This window comes from Staurois parvus, unplaced genomic scaffold (genome assembly GCF_062004578.1).
Source record: "Staurois parvus isolate SC_StPar_1 unplaced genomic scaffold, SC_StPar_1.0 ptg000081l, whole genome shotgun sequence".
Classification (NCBI taxonomy): Eukaryota; Metazoa; Chordata; class Amphibia; order Anura; family Ranidae; genus Staurois; species Staurois parvus.
In genome coordinates, this window is record NW_028317877.1 from 3,056,787 (window position 1) to 3,075,469 (window position 18,683).

Here is an 18,683-nt window from a genome sequence, read left to right on the forward strand (position 1 = left end):
TGGAAATGTTGTAGATGGAAGCACGGCATGGTGTTTTATATTAGGTTTGTGGCACATTAATATAAGTATGTGTAGTATGTGAACTGCTTCCAAATAGGTACACATAGATTTGGTATCACTTTCACTTTATATATTTTTAACATATTTTATTGCGGATTGCTCGCAAGAGTTTATGGGTTTATTGCTTTCATCCTCCTGCTGCCTCTGGTCGAAGAACCTCTGCTGTCCAGATGTGCTACAATCTGTTCCAGGATTGACCAGTCTTCATCCAGTAGTGCCATCACCACTAGCTCTGCAATCAGCTGGATGGGAACATGATACAAGCACACAGCACTTTCTTGTCTCTCCTCCCATTCACCCAGGGTAATATTGGAGCCATTAGCCTTTGATACCAGAGTCAAGGCTGATTCTAACAATGCCATAATGGTTCCTGCTCCCCTTTCAGCACCCGCTGCAGAAAGGGATATATCCTGTCTACCACCAAGTGTGAGTAGGTGCAGCGTGATGTGTTGGCCAGGTGCAGAATAACAGGAATATATTGCAATTCAAGTTCAGCAATACACAACAAGCCCAGTGGGAAGACAACCTGACCGGGTACACTCACAGGATGTAACGGCAATGTATCAGTAGCAGAAGGTCTCAGGTGTGCAGACAGAATGGGGTTTATTTACTAAAGCTGGAGAGTCCAAAATCAGACTCCCTTCTGCATAGAAACCAATCAGCTTCCAGGTTTCATTGCCAAAGCTTCATTGAACAAGCTGAGGTTAGAAGCTGATTGGTTTCTATGCAGAAGGGAGTCTGATTTTGGACTCTCCAGCTTTAGTAAATAAACCCCAATCTGTCTTGAGGAGCGGAATGCAGCCTGGCTGGCTGGTCCATACCCAAGTGGGGAGGCTTCCAGGTAGGTTGGCATGTCCCTACTCTTTTGGACCTTTCCCTGAAGCTAAGCACTGTCCCTGACAGATGGTAGACCTACTCTAACCAAACACAAAATGTGTACCAAGCTATTAGACTGTGGGAGCCAATAGACTCTGCCTGACCCAAGATGGCTGTTAAAGGGGTACCAGCATTGCATAGCTGCCCCCTGTGACCCAGGAAACCATAGAAGAACTAGGCTCCTCTTGGCTTCTTCTCCCTCTGCAATGCTGCTATGGATGAGCACCACCTGCAGTGGAGAAAAAAAATGCACCTGCCTATACCCCCATATCAAGAAAGCTGACCACCATTGACATAATACATAGTCCATCGTGATAGAAGGCAGGTAAGTTCCTACATTCAGAGGGACCATGGAAAATGAATTTAGCCACCCTCTAAAAGGAAGTCCGATCAGAACAGCAAAAAAAAGGAATTTAAAGATATGGAGGAGGCTGAGAGTAATAGAAGGTACTTTTTGAGTTAGGAATACATACATAAACAGATATTGCTTTTTTAACCATGGCTCAGTGTCTCTTTAAGGTAAGCCGGGTTTCTTTCCTTTTTCAGCAAACTTAAAAAAAAAAAAAAAAAAAAATAGGATTTTTAAAAAAACAAATTTACCTTTTGCATTGCTTTAAACGATTATGTCAGAGATCTTATTGGATTAATTATAAAAATCTGTCCATGTATGGCCAGCATTAGACTGAATATTGCATATTAGACTGTAAGTTTCTTCACTGTATGTGAATTAAATCTGTACAGTTTCACAATGTGTGTATTGGAGCAGCATGGTGGCTAAATGTTTAGCACTTCTGTCTAGCAGTGGTTCAAATCTCAATGATGGCATCACCTGCCTGGAGTTTGTATGTTCTTTCTGTGCTTGTGCGGGTTTCCTCCCCCACTCCAAAGACATGCTGGTTAATTGGTTAATTGGCTCCTGTCTAAATTAGCCCTAGTATGTGTATGTATTAATGTGAGCTAGGGACCTTGGATTTTACGCCCCTTGAGGGTTAGAGACTGATGTGAATGTACAATATATATGTAAAGTGCTGCGTAAAATTGACAGTGATATATAAGTATCTGTCATAAATAAATAATAATCTACTCTTCCTACCAGTCCATCCCCCACAGTTACTACCTTTTGTACCACTAGCCCCTCCATCCTAGATTGTAAGCTTTTATCCTCCTATCCCTCTTGTATTGAACTGTATTGTTGCTGTATTGTCTCCCATTATATTGTAAAGCGTTGAGCAAACTGTTGGTGCTGTATAAATCCTGTATAATACTAATAAAAGGACAAATGAATATCAGGGGCTGGGACTTTTGCCACAAAGTATTGTATATATAATTCAGTTGCAAATGTGAAAAGCAATTGAACTCATCACCCTTTTTGGAATGTCTGTTGTACAAATGTTGTAGTATTACAATTCTGTTTAATAGAAATGTAGTAAGCTAACTATCTCCATTATCTACATACCCTGTAAGCTTTACAGCAGTCATGGGATGTTCCTTAAACTGTACACTTTCATCTTACTTTATGGGAGGATACTATTACAGAACATTCTTCCCAGCAGTTTCCTAGAAATGTGTGAGCTTCCTCTTGTAGTATTTATAGTGAATGGAGAGCTGGTGAAAACACCTCCGAGCGTCTCCTCTGTCAGTAATCCTCAACTATGCAGTGCACACAGGAACTGGACTTTTACTTGAGTTCAATACTTATCATTATTGGACTATTGTTTTTTCTCCGTCAAGTGACTGAACCTGCTGGATATGGGAAACATGTTTCTAAAAAGTTCACATCAAAAGATTATCTGATTTCTGCCAAATATGGCTGGTTCATTCAGGAATCACCATCATTCTTTGTACCTGTTTTGACAGTGCTATACAATCAACGATGGGACACACTGGGATGTAAAATGCTCCTGCTGATGTTTTGTGGACACTACTTTCAAAGGTAAGACATACAAAAGAATTATTAAGTAAGAAATAAGTATATAGATATCATCTGCAATATGATGTCAGTGTTACGCTTCGAAGGTATCTTCAGAACTATTATGTAAGATATCATAATCCATTGGGTGTGTTAAATTTGATCTCCAGGGAAGTTTCAAAGGTGGGGAGCACCATTTACATGCTCATTTTTGTCTAGGAGACAATTTAAAAGCAGTTTTATTTACCTTAATCCTCATTACCACTGGATTCCCTATCTGATGTCATAGTGTACAATGGAGGACCAGAAGTCCTCCATTGTAAATGAGGGGGCTGAGGACACAACCACAACCCAAAGGGAGAGGAAAGCCCCGGCATCCAGGAAAGCAAGGGATAAGGTATGTAAAACTGCCTTTTAATGGTATCCTAAACAAAAAAGATTTACCATTGCAATGTAGGGAGAGCCCCACTGCAAAGATAACTTAGTATTTTTCTCAGAATTAGTTCAGCTGTAAACACAAACTCCATAATCCTGTAAGTTAACAAACTTGTCACAGCTGACCAGAGGTTGCCCAAATTAAATTCAGAAAACCTGATGTATGTGGCAGGCAGAATATTCTACTTACATCAGACACAGCTCCTACTTGATTTTGAACTGTGGCTCCTATGTGTTTAGGTCCAATGTACTTAGGCTGCAGTGCCTTATACTCGTTTGTCTAAGGGTACTATTAAGTTCCATATATCCCTATTTTTGACACGGCACACAACACTTTGGGTTTAGGTTTTCATTGCTTCTCAACTGAGAAAGAAATAGCATTGTCCAGTAAAATATAGATTTGTGGGAAATATATGCATTTCATTTATTTTATGAGATTATTATGAGATATTCCATTCAATCACTACCTTGAAGAAAGATATGATTGTGCCATTTGGACCAATCAGAGATTCTTCCACGATGGTGAATGGAGGGAGCATAGAACCATAGAAAAGTGACGTCAGAAAGAAGACCAAGTGGTCCATTGAGTCTGCCTGTTTTTTTTTTAATTTATTATTTAGTTACACATGTTTTTGTATTTTTTTTGTGTTGAGTTTTTGTCTGAGTATAGGTCTATGTTTGTCCCAAGCATTTATTTATGGTACTTATATAATGCTGTAATTTTATGCAGTGCTTTACATATATATTGTATATTCACATCAGTCCCTAACCCTAAAGGGGTGTACAATCTAAGGTCCCTAACTCACATTCACACATACACATACCAGGGCCAATTTAGACAGTATCCAATTAACCTACCAGCATGTCTTTGGAATGTGCGAGGAAACTGGAGTACCCGGAGGAAACCCACGCAAGCACAGGGAGAACATGCAAACTCCAGGCAGGTGGTGCTGTGGTCGGGATTTGAACCGATGACGCTAGTACTGCCAGGTGGAACTACTGACCATTCAATCACTGTGCTAGTTTATATCCATTTACTGTTGACTGACTCACTGTTCTACTGGAAGCATCAACTACCCTTTCAGTAAAACAATACTTTCTAAGATTAGTTTTGAACTGCTAGTTTGAGGTCCTGTCCCCATGTTCTTGATCTTGGTTTTATATTGAAAATACTGCCCTCTTGAACCTTATTTACCCTCGTTATGTATTTAAAGGTTTCAATCATGTCTCCCCTTTCCCTTCTTTCCTCTAGACTGTACATATTAAGTCCTGGAAGTCTTTCCTGATATGTTTGATCCCTCAGACCTTTCACCATTTTTGTTACCAGTCTCTGGACTTGTTCTATCTTATCAATATCTTTTTATCCTTTTTATCTCCAGAACTGGACACAGTATTCTAAATGAGGCCCTAATAACGATTTATATAGGGGAATCAGGTCCTCCTTCTTCTTGCTGGTGACCCCTCTAGTGATGTATCCTAGAATTCTATTATTTTTCCCATTGCCTGACCACATTCTTTTCTCATTGTGCAACCATCTGAAACAAGTATCCCCAAATCTTTTTCCTCTGTAGTGCTGGTCAACATTTTACCCCCAATGATGTACTCTTTCAAGGAATTCTTTTTCCCTAGATGAATTTTTACATTTAGAAACATTGAACTGCAGTTTCCACTGCTTTGACTAATCTACTAGCAATGCCAACCATGTTACATGTTACAGACACCTCTAGGGATATCAGCCCTATTGAACACCTTTGTGTCATCAGCAAAAAGACATACCTTACCCAACAAACCTTTAGTTATATCACTTACATATAGATTAAATAGAACAGGACCTTGTACCGAGCCTTATGGTACACCATTAGTGGCTGGTCTCTGTTCCCAATCAACCCTGGTATGAAAATAGCAGAAGATGAGCCACTGGGGAAGCTAGACTGGGGAGACCTTAATTGCAGACTGGGGAGACCTTGACTGGAGGCTGATTGAGGAGAGTGGTAATATTAAATTTGCTTGCAAGCTAAGGATCTTTACAGTTTGATGGTTTTGGGGCATTGTTGCTGAGAATATGTGTCAAATGGTTCTGTAATATTGGTGGACTGTTTTCTTGGTCGTCTTTGTCTGCACCTTTGTATGTCTCTAGAGTATTGTAATAATTCCTTATCATTAACTAAGTTGTTCATGTTTAATTCTTGGTACAGTACAGTGTGTGTTGTCTGTTTGATTGACGTACCCCTAACAAACGATGAGAAGTTGTAGTGGAATAATAATATGGATATTTTATACAGCATTATGTCTGTGGTATTATTTGTGTAATCACCCCCCCCCCCCCATTTTCTTTCATATCTACTCTAATTATATGGTATAGCATTGCTATATTATTTTGCACTTGTTCTGGTGAACGGTTTATGATTGGGTGACTCATTTCATTCACCAATTTCATAATTTGCCAATCGTCTACGTAATACATTCCTGCTGTGGGTGCTATATTGCAGAGACCTTGTCTTTTCAATTCCTTTGACTGAATATGTACAACATAGATGTATGTCTTTATCAAAATGTTTAAATACATTTAGAAAACGTTTAGGGAGTCCAAATAAGTGTAAGCCAACTCATTGTATTATAGTGTATTCTCAATGGTCCTGTTATATTCCATTCTGAAAAATGATGGGCTATGACATAATCACAGCCAAGACAGCGACCATAATAAAGGAAACCGTGTGCCATATACTTAACAAATCTTTTTGTTTTATCTGAAAAATGTATTAGCACAAAATCACCAAATTAATTATATCACAAGCAGCTACCCTCCATCACTTATCACATTAAAACAAGACTACGTTTGTCTTTATACACTTAGGGGTTGATTTACTAAAACTGGAGAGTGCAAAATCTGGTGCAGCTCTGCGTAGAAAACAAACAGCTTCCAGATTTTTTTTTTTTGTCAAAGCTTACAGTGGAACTATACTCACCTCAGTTCCAGTGATGCAGCATCCCTCGTCTACCCGCCCGGCCACTGACATCTTCGAGCGGTCGGCTTCTGGGTCTTCCCGATCACCGGGCGCTGTCATTGGCCGGGCAGGGATGATGTCACTCCTGTGCGTGCACAGGAGTTCCATCAGATTCAGCATTGCTGAATGTGTATAGTGAGCTGCGAATGCACGGCTCACTGTACAGGGGCAGACAGGCAGGTAAGTAACTTGAATAAAGAAGAGGCAAAACATGTCTCTTCTGCATTAAAATTCCTGCGAGTCTGCCAATTTTATTTTTTTTTTTAGTTAAAGTTCCACTTTAATTGAACAAGCTGAAGTTAGAAGTTGATTGGCTACCATGCACAGCTGCACCAGATTTTGCCCTCTCCAGTTTTAGTAAATCAACCCCACAATTCTTACTGCAGCATATATTTACACATCAGCCACTATTGAAACTTAATTTGGTGAACAGTAGGCAATTGGCATTTGCCACTAACCGGTTGCCATCCATTTTATTAAACCTATGTGATGCCTGGACATGTTTTCAGTGTGTATAAAGACAATAGGGTTGATTTACTAAACTTGGAGAGTGCAAAATCTGGTGCAGCTGTGTATGGTAGCCAATTAACTTCTAACTTCAGCTTGTTTTATTAAGCTTTGACAAAAAAACGGGAAGCTGATTAGTGTCTATGCAGAGCTGCACCAGACTTTTCACTCTCCAGGTTTAGTAAATGAACCCCAATACAGTCTTGCTTTAATGTGGTAAGTGGTGGAGGGTATCTGGTTGTTATATAATTCATTTGATTATGATACACTTCTTTGGGTGATTTTTGTACTAATACATTTTTAGATAAAATAAAAAGAACTACTAACTACTGTGTGTGCCACTTGGTTCTTTTTAAATAGTAAAATTATTTTTCTCAAAGATATTGTATCACTTGTGCATGGTCTTTATTACTCTTTGTATGTTATACGAATAATGATCATTTGAAATTACTCATCTTTTTGGCATTTATACAGTTGAGTACCCAACCTTTGTATTCAGCAGATATTTGACGTAACTCTTCATGCCCACAAAACAATGTTTCAACTATTGTTCTGTATTACAGCACATGTGTTTTCAAGGACAGCGTGTCTGCTTTGACCATTTTTTATTTCCTACCAAACACTGTGTAAAAGGAATTTGTTTTGTGCTCTAAACTGACAGTAGATCAAGTTGGGATTTTCTACTCCCTCTAGAACTGAGGTATCTATTGTATTACCTTTTTCATGTTATTGCTTGTTGGCCATATTAACACACACGGTTTGTGAAAATAATACCCACAAAACATATTATGTTTAAACTACTACTACAAGCAATGCAATTAGAATCACAGCATGTCCCATAAAAACAGTATTGGTAGTCAGGGGGTGCCACATTCCACCGAGAACACTTAAAGGATAAGTCCACCTTTAGTAGCATATCACATGGTACACCCATACATAAAATGTAACATGTTACTAAATGAGCAGCCCCTGCGCCCCCTCAATCCCCGTTGTGACAGCCACCCGGGGATCTTCCCCCCCACACCCACTGTCACGATTTTATTAAAAAACGCATCCAAGTGGGGCTCTGCCCACCTGCCCGCATCATTCTTTCACAGAGTTCTGTTAATGGAAGAACTACAACTACCGACAACCATTGTGGCTGACAGCTTGTAATTCTCAATGAACTATGAGAGAGTTGGTGAGCGCTCTAGGTAGTTAATTGATCTTTCCTGTCCTTTAGTAACTGCCTGACCGTACGAGGTATGGGCAGACAGCTACACTGACAGTCTGCAGGAGTCTGACATTGCACCTGCAATCTGCTGATCGAGGATGCAATGTTTTACAGACTCCTGTGAAAAAATTAATAAATTCTAGTGTTTTTACCTGCATTTTGCATGTATTATTGCATGCAGTTACGTGCATTTATTTTTTTTTTAAAAAGGTGAACATATCTTTTAAACAGTAAGGGGCGTATTTATAAAGAGATGACTAAGACATTTACCAAATATTCACCAGGAAGATTGGTGAATGTCAGCTAAACTGCTTTATAAATACTGTATACCCGTAAGTGTAATTTCAGTAAACATCCCAGATCCAGTCCAATCTTCTGTATAAAATTAATGAATTCACCCATAAAAAAAGGAAAAATGTGCATTTATCATTTTTTGCATTGAAGCCTCCAAAGCTTTCCAACTACAATCAGTGGATCATGGGTGAAATCCATAGGTTCCTGCAGACTATTCCTCCAGTCCCGGGTCTGTATGGAGGTGTGGACCTTCAGTTAAAGTGTTAATAAACCCACAACAGAAGAATAAGTCTGTATATGCAGTAAAGCTTGCTTGTTATACTCACAGTGAAACCGGAAGGGTGTGTAAAAATGCGGTTTGATCCTGTCTTCTCAGATCCTCCCCTCCTTTTACTGTCCCAATCCATCTGCTAATAGAACAGAGCCTTCTTACCACCTTGTGAATGAGCCCTTAGTTGCATTTGGCAGCGGCACCCTTAGGGCTCGTTCACATGTAAAGTTGGGGGGATGTAAAATCCCGCGGTTGAGTCACGGTTTTACCACCCCAATCCCTACCCTTAGATGCTGAAGCAGCAGCCAAAGATGTATACATGCCCAGGGGCGGACTGACTATTTGGAAACTTGTGCACTGGCTGAGGGCCCAGGGTCAGTAGGGGGCCCCATGAGATGCCCCTGGTACCTTTTTCATAGGCTTTTTTGAGTTTGGGCAAGGACACAGGGGCCCCTTGATCCCCTATTGCCCGGGGGCCCCATGAGTTGTCAGTCCGCCCCTGTACATGCCACAGCAGGAATTAAACCCCTGTTGTGTTTGGTGGGTGCTACCACCTGCCAATCAGACCCATTCAACTGTGTGCTTCTGCAGGGTCCCAGGGGTTAAAGCAGGTGGTGAAAAAGCAATGCTGCCTGCCTTAACCCCTTGTTTGTTGTACTGGACAAGGTTGTAGGGCACTTGCAGTTGGCCTCACTCACTTGAATGGGTCAAGCTTGGCAGTTGCTACAACCACCAACCATGACATGGTGTATAACTCCTGCTGCGACTGCGATATGTGTACACCCCTGGCCACTGCAGCCAAATGGGATGTGGTTGGGGGTGGTAAAAACATGTCTTAACTATTGGTTTTTACCACCCCCCAACACTGAAAATTTAAATTAACCTTTACTGTTGTGATCCCCCTATAAGGCTGCTTTCAGACTGATGTGCTGCAGGTTAACCCACACCGTGGGTGCAGCACAGTGCATCTGCGACTTTCCTGGGTTAGCTACGCTTTGCCATAGACCTCTATTATATCCTGCAGGTGTGGTGCACTTTCTGAAAATGCACCAAACCCACAGGTTATTATAGAAGTCTATGGATAAACATAGCAAACCCACAAGAAAGCTGCAGGTACAGCCCCCACTCTGTGGGTAAACCGCAGCACATCAGTGTGAAAGCAGCCCTATACTATTATACCCAGTGTATTGCTTCACAATGACCTAAAGATCTCTTCTTTCCTGCTGCTGGCACCACTCTGGAGACTGCTAGCCGGGATAAGAGGGGGAGTGCAGTTGGTATCACTCCCCATGGGACAGGAGCCAGCACTACAGAGGAAGCATTGGTTTATGCAGCTCTTGCTCCCTACTACAGCTACAACTTTATAGGCAGTCCCTCTGTATTGCACTCTTTTTATGCTTCGGGATGGCAGGTCAGCAAGCTCATATGCCTGACGAAGAGGCCTGCCCAGCTCCAAAATGTTGCACTTTCTTTTATGATGTGATCTTTTTGCAATAAAAACCTTTTTTGAACTATATTAGAGATCCATGGTGTGCTGGCAAATATGTACATTTGCTTATGAAGTTTCAAGTCCCAGCTGGTAGTCACTATAGCACCCTCCATTGATGATCCGTACTTCCAGGAATGTGTGCGAGAGGAATATACAGTTAGGTCCATATATATTTGGACACAGGCACAATTTTTAGTTTTTTTCAGGTATTTGCCAAAACATATTCAAGTTATAGTTATATAATGGATATGGGCTGAAAGTGCACACTCTCAGGTTCAATTTGAGGGTATGTACATCCAAATTGGAGGAAGGGTTTAGGAATTACAGCTCTTTAGGGTCCTTGTGCACGGCCTTTCTGTTTTTTCCATCAGTTCAGTCATCTTTTTCCTAAGAAAATACAGATCAGTTCACACCAGTTTTTCATCAGTTCACATCAGTTTTTCATCAGTTCACATCAGTTTACATCTGTTTTTCATGAGTTTACATATATTTACATTTGTTTTCCATCCGTTTACATCCTTTTTTGTCAGTTTACATCCGTTTTCATCTATTTACATCCGTTTTTCCTCTGTCCCGTTTTTTTCAATGGAAGAAAAATAGGGTTTTGGGTTTACCGGTTTCCGTCCTATTATATTGGTTGCAATGTTCTTTTGAGATGCATCTGTGACTGCATTGTATGATCTCTGTTGGCTCTAGAAACGGTTTGTAAGCTGCTTCTATCTGCTGCCTTTGTTCAATAAATAGTTTTATCTGTAGAAAAAAAAAAGCGCTTAGTGCAAAGTCCTTCTTTTTGGATAGATTTTAGAAGCGCAGAGTTCCTGACAGGTTTTTCTGCTGTCTGGTTTTCCATTGGGTAGGTTTCCCTTCATTTCGAGTCCTCAGGACTATTTACAGTAGGGCTGCTAATATTGGAAATCTCCACAGTGGAAACAAATAGAGTAATAAAACCTTGAAAGAAGCGCTTGCCTTTCCCCTTTCTCTTAAAAACTAATTTCACCTTGCAGGTACACAAAAATCTGCATTTATTTTTTTTTTTTACTAGAAGCCTGGAAAGCATTGTATCTGCGAACAGCATTCCTGCAGACTTGTCAGTATATCTGTCTGCTCGTACCTCGTACGAGAAGACACTTATACACTGGCAAGTAGAGACAATGAACTACCTGGAGCACTCAGCAGCTTCCTGGTACTTCATTGAGAACTACAAGCCAACAGCTGCAAAGGCTGACAGTACTTGTAGTTTCTTATTCACAGAACTCTGTGAATGACTGATGCATCCAGGGTGCTGCATGGCTGCGTGTTTTTTTTTGTTATTTTTTTTTTTAATCGTGACGGCAGGCGGGGGGGAAGAAGGTCCCCTACTTGCAGTCCATAGATGCAGTGAATTGGTGAGATGCTCAAGGAGGTGGAACATGTAACATATTCCAACCTAAAAACTGGTGGAACATGTAACATTTCCAAAGGTGTACTTATCCTTTAAGGTTTTTGTGTCCCCCACTATCCTGAAATGAGGAGCAACCCCCTTATTTTTGGATTTGTGATGGAAAGCAGGCATGAAGATATCGTATGTTTTTAAAAGGAATTGAACACAGGAAACGTTGCCTAAAAACGAGTTAAAAATAACTGACTTACTATGCATTGTTCTGCACCTATATGGAAGTGACCATTTTGGTAGGGGCAGGGCTCTGCTTCCTCATGTCAGAGCCTCCAGCAAGGAGAATAGTGAGCAGCAAAGTGGTGACATCATTAAATTTCATGAGACTAGCAGAGGCAAGAGTGCCTTAATCCTCACATACCAGAAAGTGCAGTATTAGGAGGAATTCCTGGCAAAAGGTATATTTCCACAATTAACAATTGTAAATTTTCTCTATAACATAGAAATGTTTCACTCACTGAATTAATTTCTATGTTAAGATGGCTTTACTGTGTTTTGAACTAATTAAGTGTGTATGTGTGTGTGAAGGCTGGGTGGAGCAGCACTGCTGCTCTTGTCACTGATCCCTAAGACCACCTCACCCGATTCTTCTTGCTCTACAGGCTTTTCTGGCTCATTCAGCCTGTAGCTACAGCCCCCTGCTGTACAGGCCTACCCCTAGCCTCTTCAATAGGGGTTCTCCTCACTCCCTGAGCTCTCTCACTTATCTTTGAGACTTCCTCAGTCCCCTGCACTTGCCTAGTTGTTCCAGCTCTCCAAGTCTCCTGACTCTCACAATCTCCCAGACTTGCTTAAAGGAAAGAGAGGAGGAGCTTCTAAGTGTAATAACCTAAAAAAGTTTATTGGACACAGAATAAAATTCACTTACTAAAACCAAGTGAAATGTCAGCATATCGATCCGATAAACGTCAAAGGCAAATCACCTGTGCAGGTGATCACCCCCTCTCTTTCCTTTCTGCTGTTAGAGTCTGGATTCTCTCTCCTGAAAGTGTTACTAAACCCTCAACAGTAAAATCAGTCTGTATATGCAGTAAAACATGCCTGTTATACTCACTGTGGAACCTAAGGGGTTAAACCTCTGAATGTGTAAAAAGGCCGTTTGGTCCTGTTTTCTCTGCTCATCCTCTTGTTCAAATGTCCACCTGATAAGACAGACTGAACCCGTAGCTACTTGCACATGCTCAGTTTTGTGTGTATTGGCAAAGAGGTTTTTTTTTTTCTTGGGAGAAAGCATGTGATCAGCACAGGGCCAATCAGCACTGTCCAGACAGAGGGTCAGGGGTTTTGCATCCTCCTAGAGCAGAAAGAAATCTCCTCCTACAAACTTTAACCAGTACTCTGCTGAAGTCACAAGACTGCTGTAACTGCTGAAGAGAAAAGGTATTTATCAGTTTATAGTTACTGAAATAATTGCATTTCAATGTTGTATGTACTGTGGGAAACCATATATAGTGAATGCAGGGTCCTGGGTTTAGTAACACTTGAAGTGCTGCTGCAAGTGTTTGATGGTTATCCACCTCTCCTCACTTCCATATGGCTGCTTCCAATGTAGTCACATGATTGCTTTGGATCCTCATGGTCTTTACCAGAGCGCCCTGTATACCCTACCAATGTCTCACAGGCTCCTGTAGCTTACAGTTAATGGCAAATAAACTGTTGCTTTAACCAATCATTTTTTGAGTTGGCAACACTGGGGCCATCTACCAGGAGTACAATAACTTATGCCAGAAGGCCTCAAGGCAGATTTATTTGACCCTGGCAACACATGATGGCTGTCATGGCTAAAATATGATTGGACAAAAGCTCTCACATAAAAATTAATTGGATTAGTTTTACAAATTGAAAGTCATTTTGTTACACTGGGAATGTGAAATGCAGCGTATATTAAAGTAATATGTGTAGTACCCTCCTAGTCAGCTAGAGGAACCTAGATCCTAATGGTTAGACAAGGGCTGAATAGCAGCCCAGGTGTAATAGTCAGAGAAGGGTCAAAGTGTGGTCTTTGCAGGCCAGCCCCTCTGGAATTTACCCCTGTTCTAGGGCTTTTAGAGGAAGGCCTTAGAGGCAGTGGGTGGATCTGAGGAGTGGCTGGTTGCACTCTTTGGGTCCTAGCCAATCTCCACCCAACAGGAGGTTTGCAAAGAGCTGGTCACCCTTAAAAGTGTTGGAGCCTGCTCAGTAGCAAGTGAGTTGGAGTTTAGAGTCGGGTGGAAGAAGGAGTGAGGAAGATGTGAAGTTGTGAGGAAGGAGGCTGTGAGGAGGCCCAATAGGATGGGGCCTACCTGCAGGTCTGGAGCTGGATGGGAGGAAAGCTTGGAACTCACTGCCCCCCCAGAGAGAGGACCACTTTTGCGGCAGGGAAGGAGCAGCACAGCTGATAAGCTTGGTAGCAGCACCAACCCACCAGCGGTACAGGAGAGGATCTGAGTGAGTACACCTACATCCCCTGGGCGGATAGGGGAAGGTACACTCTGATGGGAAACCAGATTAGCCCTCTGCTTGTGACAGTTCACCTCTTTAAAGGGACAGGAGCTGCATCTCTTGCTCAGGGATACCTCCAGATTGCTGAGTGAAAAAAAGTTCATCTAGGGTCTGGGGCAGTACGCTAAGGAGATGCTGGCTAGCTCTCCATCAGAGACTGTGCTGCAGAGAAGGCTTGTAAATAGATCCAGGAAGTTGTCCTCAGTTTGTCAGTACCCTTGGGCATTTTGTACACCCCTAACCCTATCCCAGTTCAAATCCCCTCAATAAACAACAAGACCAAAGCTCAAGGACTGGTTTTCTGACTCTGAATGCAAGCCTTTGGGAAGTTGTGTGATGCCTGGCTGTGTAGGACTATAGAGGAACCCAATTCATCAGCAACTCCTAAGGGGGTAGTGCTACATATGCTTCAAATAAAAGTGCAGCTTGTTCAGTAAATAAACTAAACTTGCATTTTAAAATACATATTCTGACTCTCCTGGGAAATGGTGTGATGGTCATAATCATTTAAAAGCTTCCTGCCAATATGCATTTTCCGATACTGATAATGCTGATCCAGAAGCATATATTGCTTTAGCAAGAGCTTGATCAATGTTCTCCAGATTTTCAGGTGTCATTTTATCCATAAATTAAGATACTGTGCATTTTTGCGAGGCAGCGGTTTGCAACACGTTCTTACTTGAAGATGCTGTTGGTGAAGAAACATTTTCTGATGATCCAGAGGCAGCAGGGTGTTTCTGGAATGAGGACAAAGCTACTTGCACTTTCATTATGATCCCCATCATTAGGGCACCTCTGGCATGCATGGATGTGTTTTGTCATCCTTGTAGCATTTAGAAAATAATATTTCTTATTGCAATATTTGCAAAATGCAGCTTGCTCTCAGCATAAATTGCACTGTGGAATGTTTCCAAACTCTAGATTATGGTCTCACCAATTTAATGAAAGGAACACAGTGACTAGATGGTTAGTACTTCCGCCTGGCAGTACTAGGGTCATTGGTTCGAAACCCAACCACGGCACCACCTGCTTGGAGTTTGCATGTTCTCTCTGTGCCTGCATGAGTTTCCTCTGGGTAGTACGTTGTCCTCCCACACTCCAAAGGCATGCTGGTAGGTTAATTAGATCTTGTCTAAACTGGCCCTAGTATGTGTATGTAAGTTAGGGACGTAGAGATTGTAAGCCCCTTGAGGGTTAGGGACTGATGTGAATGAACAATATATATATGTAAAGCACTGCATAAATTGATGGCGCTATATAAGTACCTGTAATAAAATAACTAAAAAAGGAGGAAAATCAATTAGTACAGCACCAGCAACATACAGAGGTACGTTGCTGGTCCTGAAAACCTGTTCCAGAGCTCTTTGGACCTAAGACTGGGGCGACAGTTCATCTTTCAACAGAACAACGACCCTAAGCACACAGCCCACATAACAAAGAAGTGGCTATGGGCCAACTCTGTGAATGTCCTGGAGTGGCCCAGCCAGAGCCCAGACTTGAACCCGCTTGAACATCTCTGAAGAGATCTGAAAATGGCTGTGCACTGACTCTGCCCATCCAATCTAGCTTGAGAGGTACTGCAATGAAGCATGGGAGAAATTGCCCAAAAATAGGTGTGCCAAGCTTATAGCATCATACTCAAAACGACTTGAGGCTGTAATTGGTGCTAAAGGTGCTTCAACAAAGTGTTGAGCAAAGGCTGTGAATACTTACTGTATGTACATGTGTTTATTTTCATTTGTTATTTTTAATAAATTGCAAAGATTTCAAAACAAACTTCTTTCATGTTGTCATTATAGGGCAGTGGTTCTTAACCTGGGTTCGATCGAACCCCAGGGGTTCGGTGAGTCAGTCTCACGGGTTCGGCGGAGGTGAAGACCCACACCCGACTCATATGATTCGTGATGACATGCCCCGCTTGTCCATCATTGGCTGCAGGTGGTCACGCAACATCGCTTAGCCCAGTGGTCGGCAAGCCGCGGCTCGCGAGCCACATGCGGCTCTTTACACGCTTTAATGCGGCTCTTGTGTGCCGGGCGCCCGCTCCCCTCCCTCCTCATCAGCCCCCATCAGCCAGGGCAGCGCGCTCAAATGAAATGATTGGCCAGTCTCGCTGCCACTCACATCCTGATAGCCAGTGATTGGCTGTCAGGATGTGTGTAGGCGGGGCAGCGTGACGAACGTGAGAGGAGCTAGGCTCCTCTCACAGTCCGCCCTGAAGACCGGAACGACGCGGGAATACGGCGAGAGGAACGCGCGGAGCAAAGGTAAGTGAATTGACACAGGGGGGACTTGGCTTACTACTTGCTACTTACTACTTACTTACTACTACTATATAAGGGATGAATTAATATGGGGGATGAATTACTATATGGGGGATGAATTACTATGGGGGATGAATTACTATATGGGGGGTGAATTACTATATGGGGGATGTATTACTATGGGGGATGAATTACTATATGGGGGATGAATTACTATGGGGGATGAATTACTATGGGGGATGAATTACTATATGGGGGATGAATTGCTATGGGGGATGAATTACTATATGGGGGATGTATTACTATGGGGGATGAATTACTATATGGGGGATGAATTACTATATGGGGGATGAATTACTATGGGGGATGAATTACTATGGGGGATGAATTACTATATGGGGGATGAATTACTATGAGGGATGAATTACTATGGGGGATGAATTACTATATGGGGGATGAATTACTATGGGGGATGAATTACTATATGGGGGATGAATTACTATATGGGGGATGAATTACTATGGGGGATGAATTACTATATGGGGGATGAATTACTATAGGGGGGATGAATTACTATGGGGGATGAATTACTATATGGGGGATGAATTACTATATGGGGGATGAATTACTATGGGGGATGAATTACTATATGGGGGATGAATTACTATGGGGGATGAATTACTATATGGGGGATGAATTACTATAGGGGGGATGAATTACTATGGGGGATGAATTACTATATGGGGGATGAATTACTATATGGGGGATGAATTACTATGGGGGATGAATTACTATAAAACAGTGGTTCTTAACCTGGGTTCGATCGAACCCCAGGGGTTCAGTGAGTCAGTCTCGCGGGTTCGGCAGAGGTGAAGACCCACACCCGACTCATATGATTCGTGCAGTAAATATTCATTATTATGTTTTTGTTTTTGTGTGAAAATCATGTTTTAATGGTTTTGTTCTTTGTTCTTAACGGTTTTGTTCATTTTGTGCACCTATGTATAAATATATACCTATGTTTTGAATTTTAAAAATCATATTTTATTTTTCCAATTAAGAAGGGTTCGGTGAATGCGCATATGAAACTGGTGGGGTTCAGTACCTCCAACAAGGTTAAGAACCACTGTTATAGGGTATTGTTTGTAGAATGTTGAGGAAAAAATGAATGTAATCCATTTTGGAATAAGGCTGTAACATAACAAAATGTGGCAAAAGTTAAGTGCTTTGAATATTTTCTGGATGCACTGTATGCCAAACAGTTGCTTAAATAAATACTGTATTGAGGTCAGCTTTTAAATTAGAGACATCCTGTAAGGATGTACTTTCATTGCATAGCTTGGTGTCATCCGCAAATACTGAAATGGTACTTTAATCCTGGACTCTATATAATATATAAATATGTTAAAAAGTAAAGGTACACCACTAATATCCTTAGACCATTTAGAGTATGAATCTCTCTGAATACTGTCTGATTTTCTATCCATTTGCAAACTGAATTTTCTATGCTTGTAGACTTTAATTTACAGATTACCCACATGTGCAGAACTGGGTCAGACTTCTTCATAAAAAGAAATCAGATTTGATTGACATCCAATCCAAGCTAACTATTGCTTAAAATATAATTTTCTTGGCAAAATCTCTTCTATATGGTCTTTTATTAAACTCTCAAATATCTTCCCAACTACAGATGTCTGTAGTTACTTGGTAAAGACTTTTTAAAATATTGGCACCACATTGGCCTTCCATCAATCCAGTGGTACCATGCCAGGCATTAAAGAGTCTCTAAAAATTAAAAAAATGGCTTAGATATAACAGAGCTTAACTCTTTGCGGACCCTTGGGTGTAAGTCATCTGGTTCAGGTGCTTTATTCACATTTATTTTGTCTAAATGTTTCAGGACCTTGTCAACCTTGAGCCATTGTGGATCATTTGAGGCTATGCCATTGTTATCCCCATTAAGGTCTTGAGCCTCCCCATTTTCTTTTGTATACACAGAGCTGAAGAAGGTATTTAATAAATTACCCTTCTCTATGTCCTCAGTAACCAGCACAAGATTATCTATTAAAGGGCCTATATGCTCAGACGTAATCTTTTTACTGTTAATATATTTGTAGCGTTTTTTTAAGGTTTGTCCAACTCTTTTGCAACCTGTTGTTTGTTTTCAATTTCTGCCGCCTTGATTTCCTTTTTACATATTCTTTTTAACTTTTAAATTATGATAATGTTCCTTATTTTTTTTTAAAGCTCTTTGCTTATTTATAGTTGTTTTAACTTTGGATTTAAGCCACATAGGTTTCTTTTAGTCTTTTAAACATATTTCCCATGGGAATATATTTTGCAGAGTGATTGCATATAGTCGATTTGAAGCATTCCCATTCATTCCCTCCCAGTCTAGGTCTTGTAGAGCAGCCCTCAGCCTTGGAAAATTTGCTTTTAAAATCAAG

General features: G+C 41.2%; 1 protein-coding gene across 1 annotated transcript in view; it reads left to right on the top strand.

Moving 5' to 3' along the window:
• Nucleotides 1-2,514: 2,514 nt before the first annotated feature.
• SRD5A2 (steroid 5 alpha-reductase 2) overlaps nt 2,515-18,683 on the top strand; it is a 112,822-nt gene continuing 96,653 nt past the window's right edge. Inside the window, exon 1 of the mRNA XM_089669829.1 lies at nt 2,515-2,869. Within this exon, the coding sequence (XP_089525955.1) occupies nt 2,589-2,869 (281 nt within the window). The 5' untranslated portion in view covers nt 2,515-2,588. The remainder of the gene's footprint in view (nt 2,870-18,683) is intronic.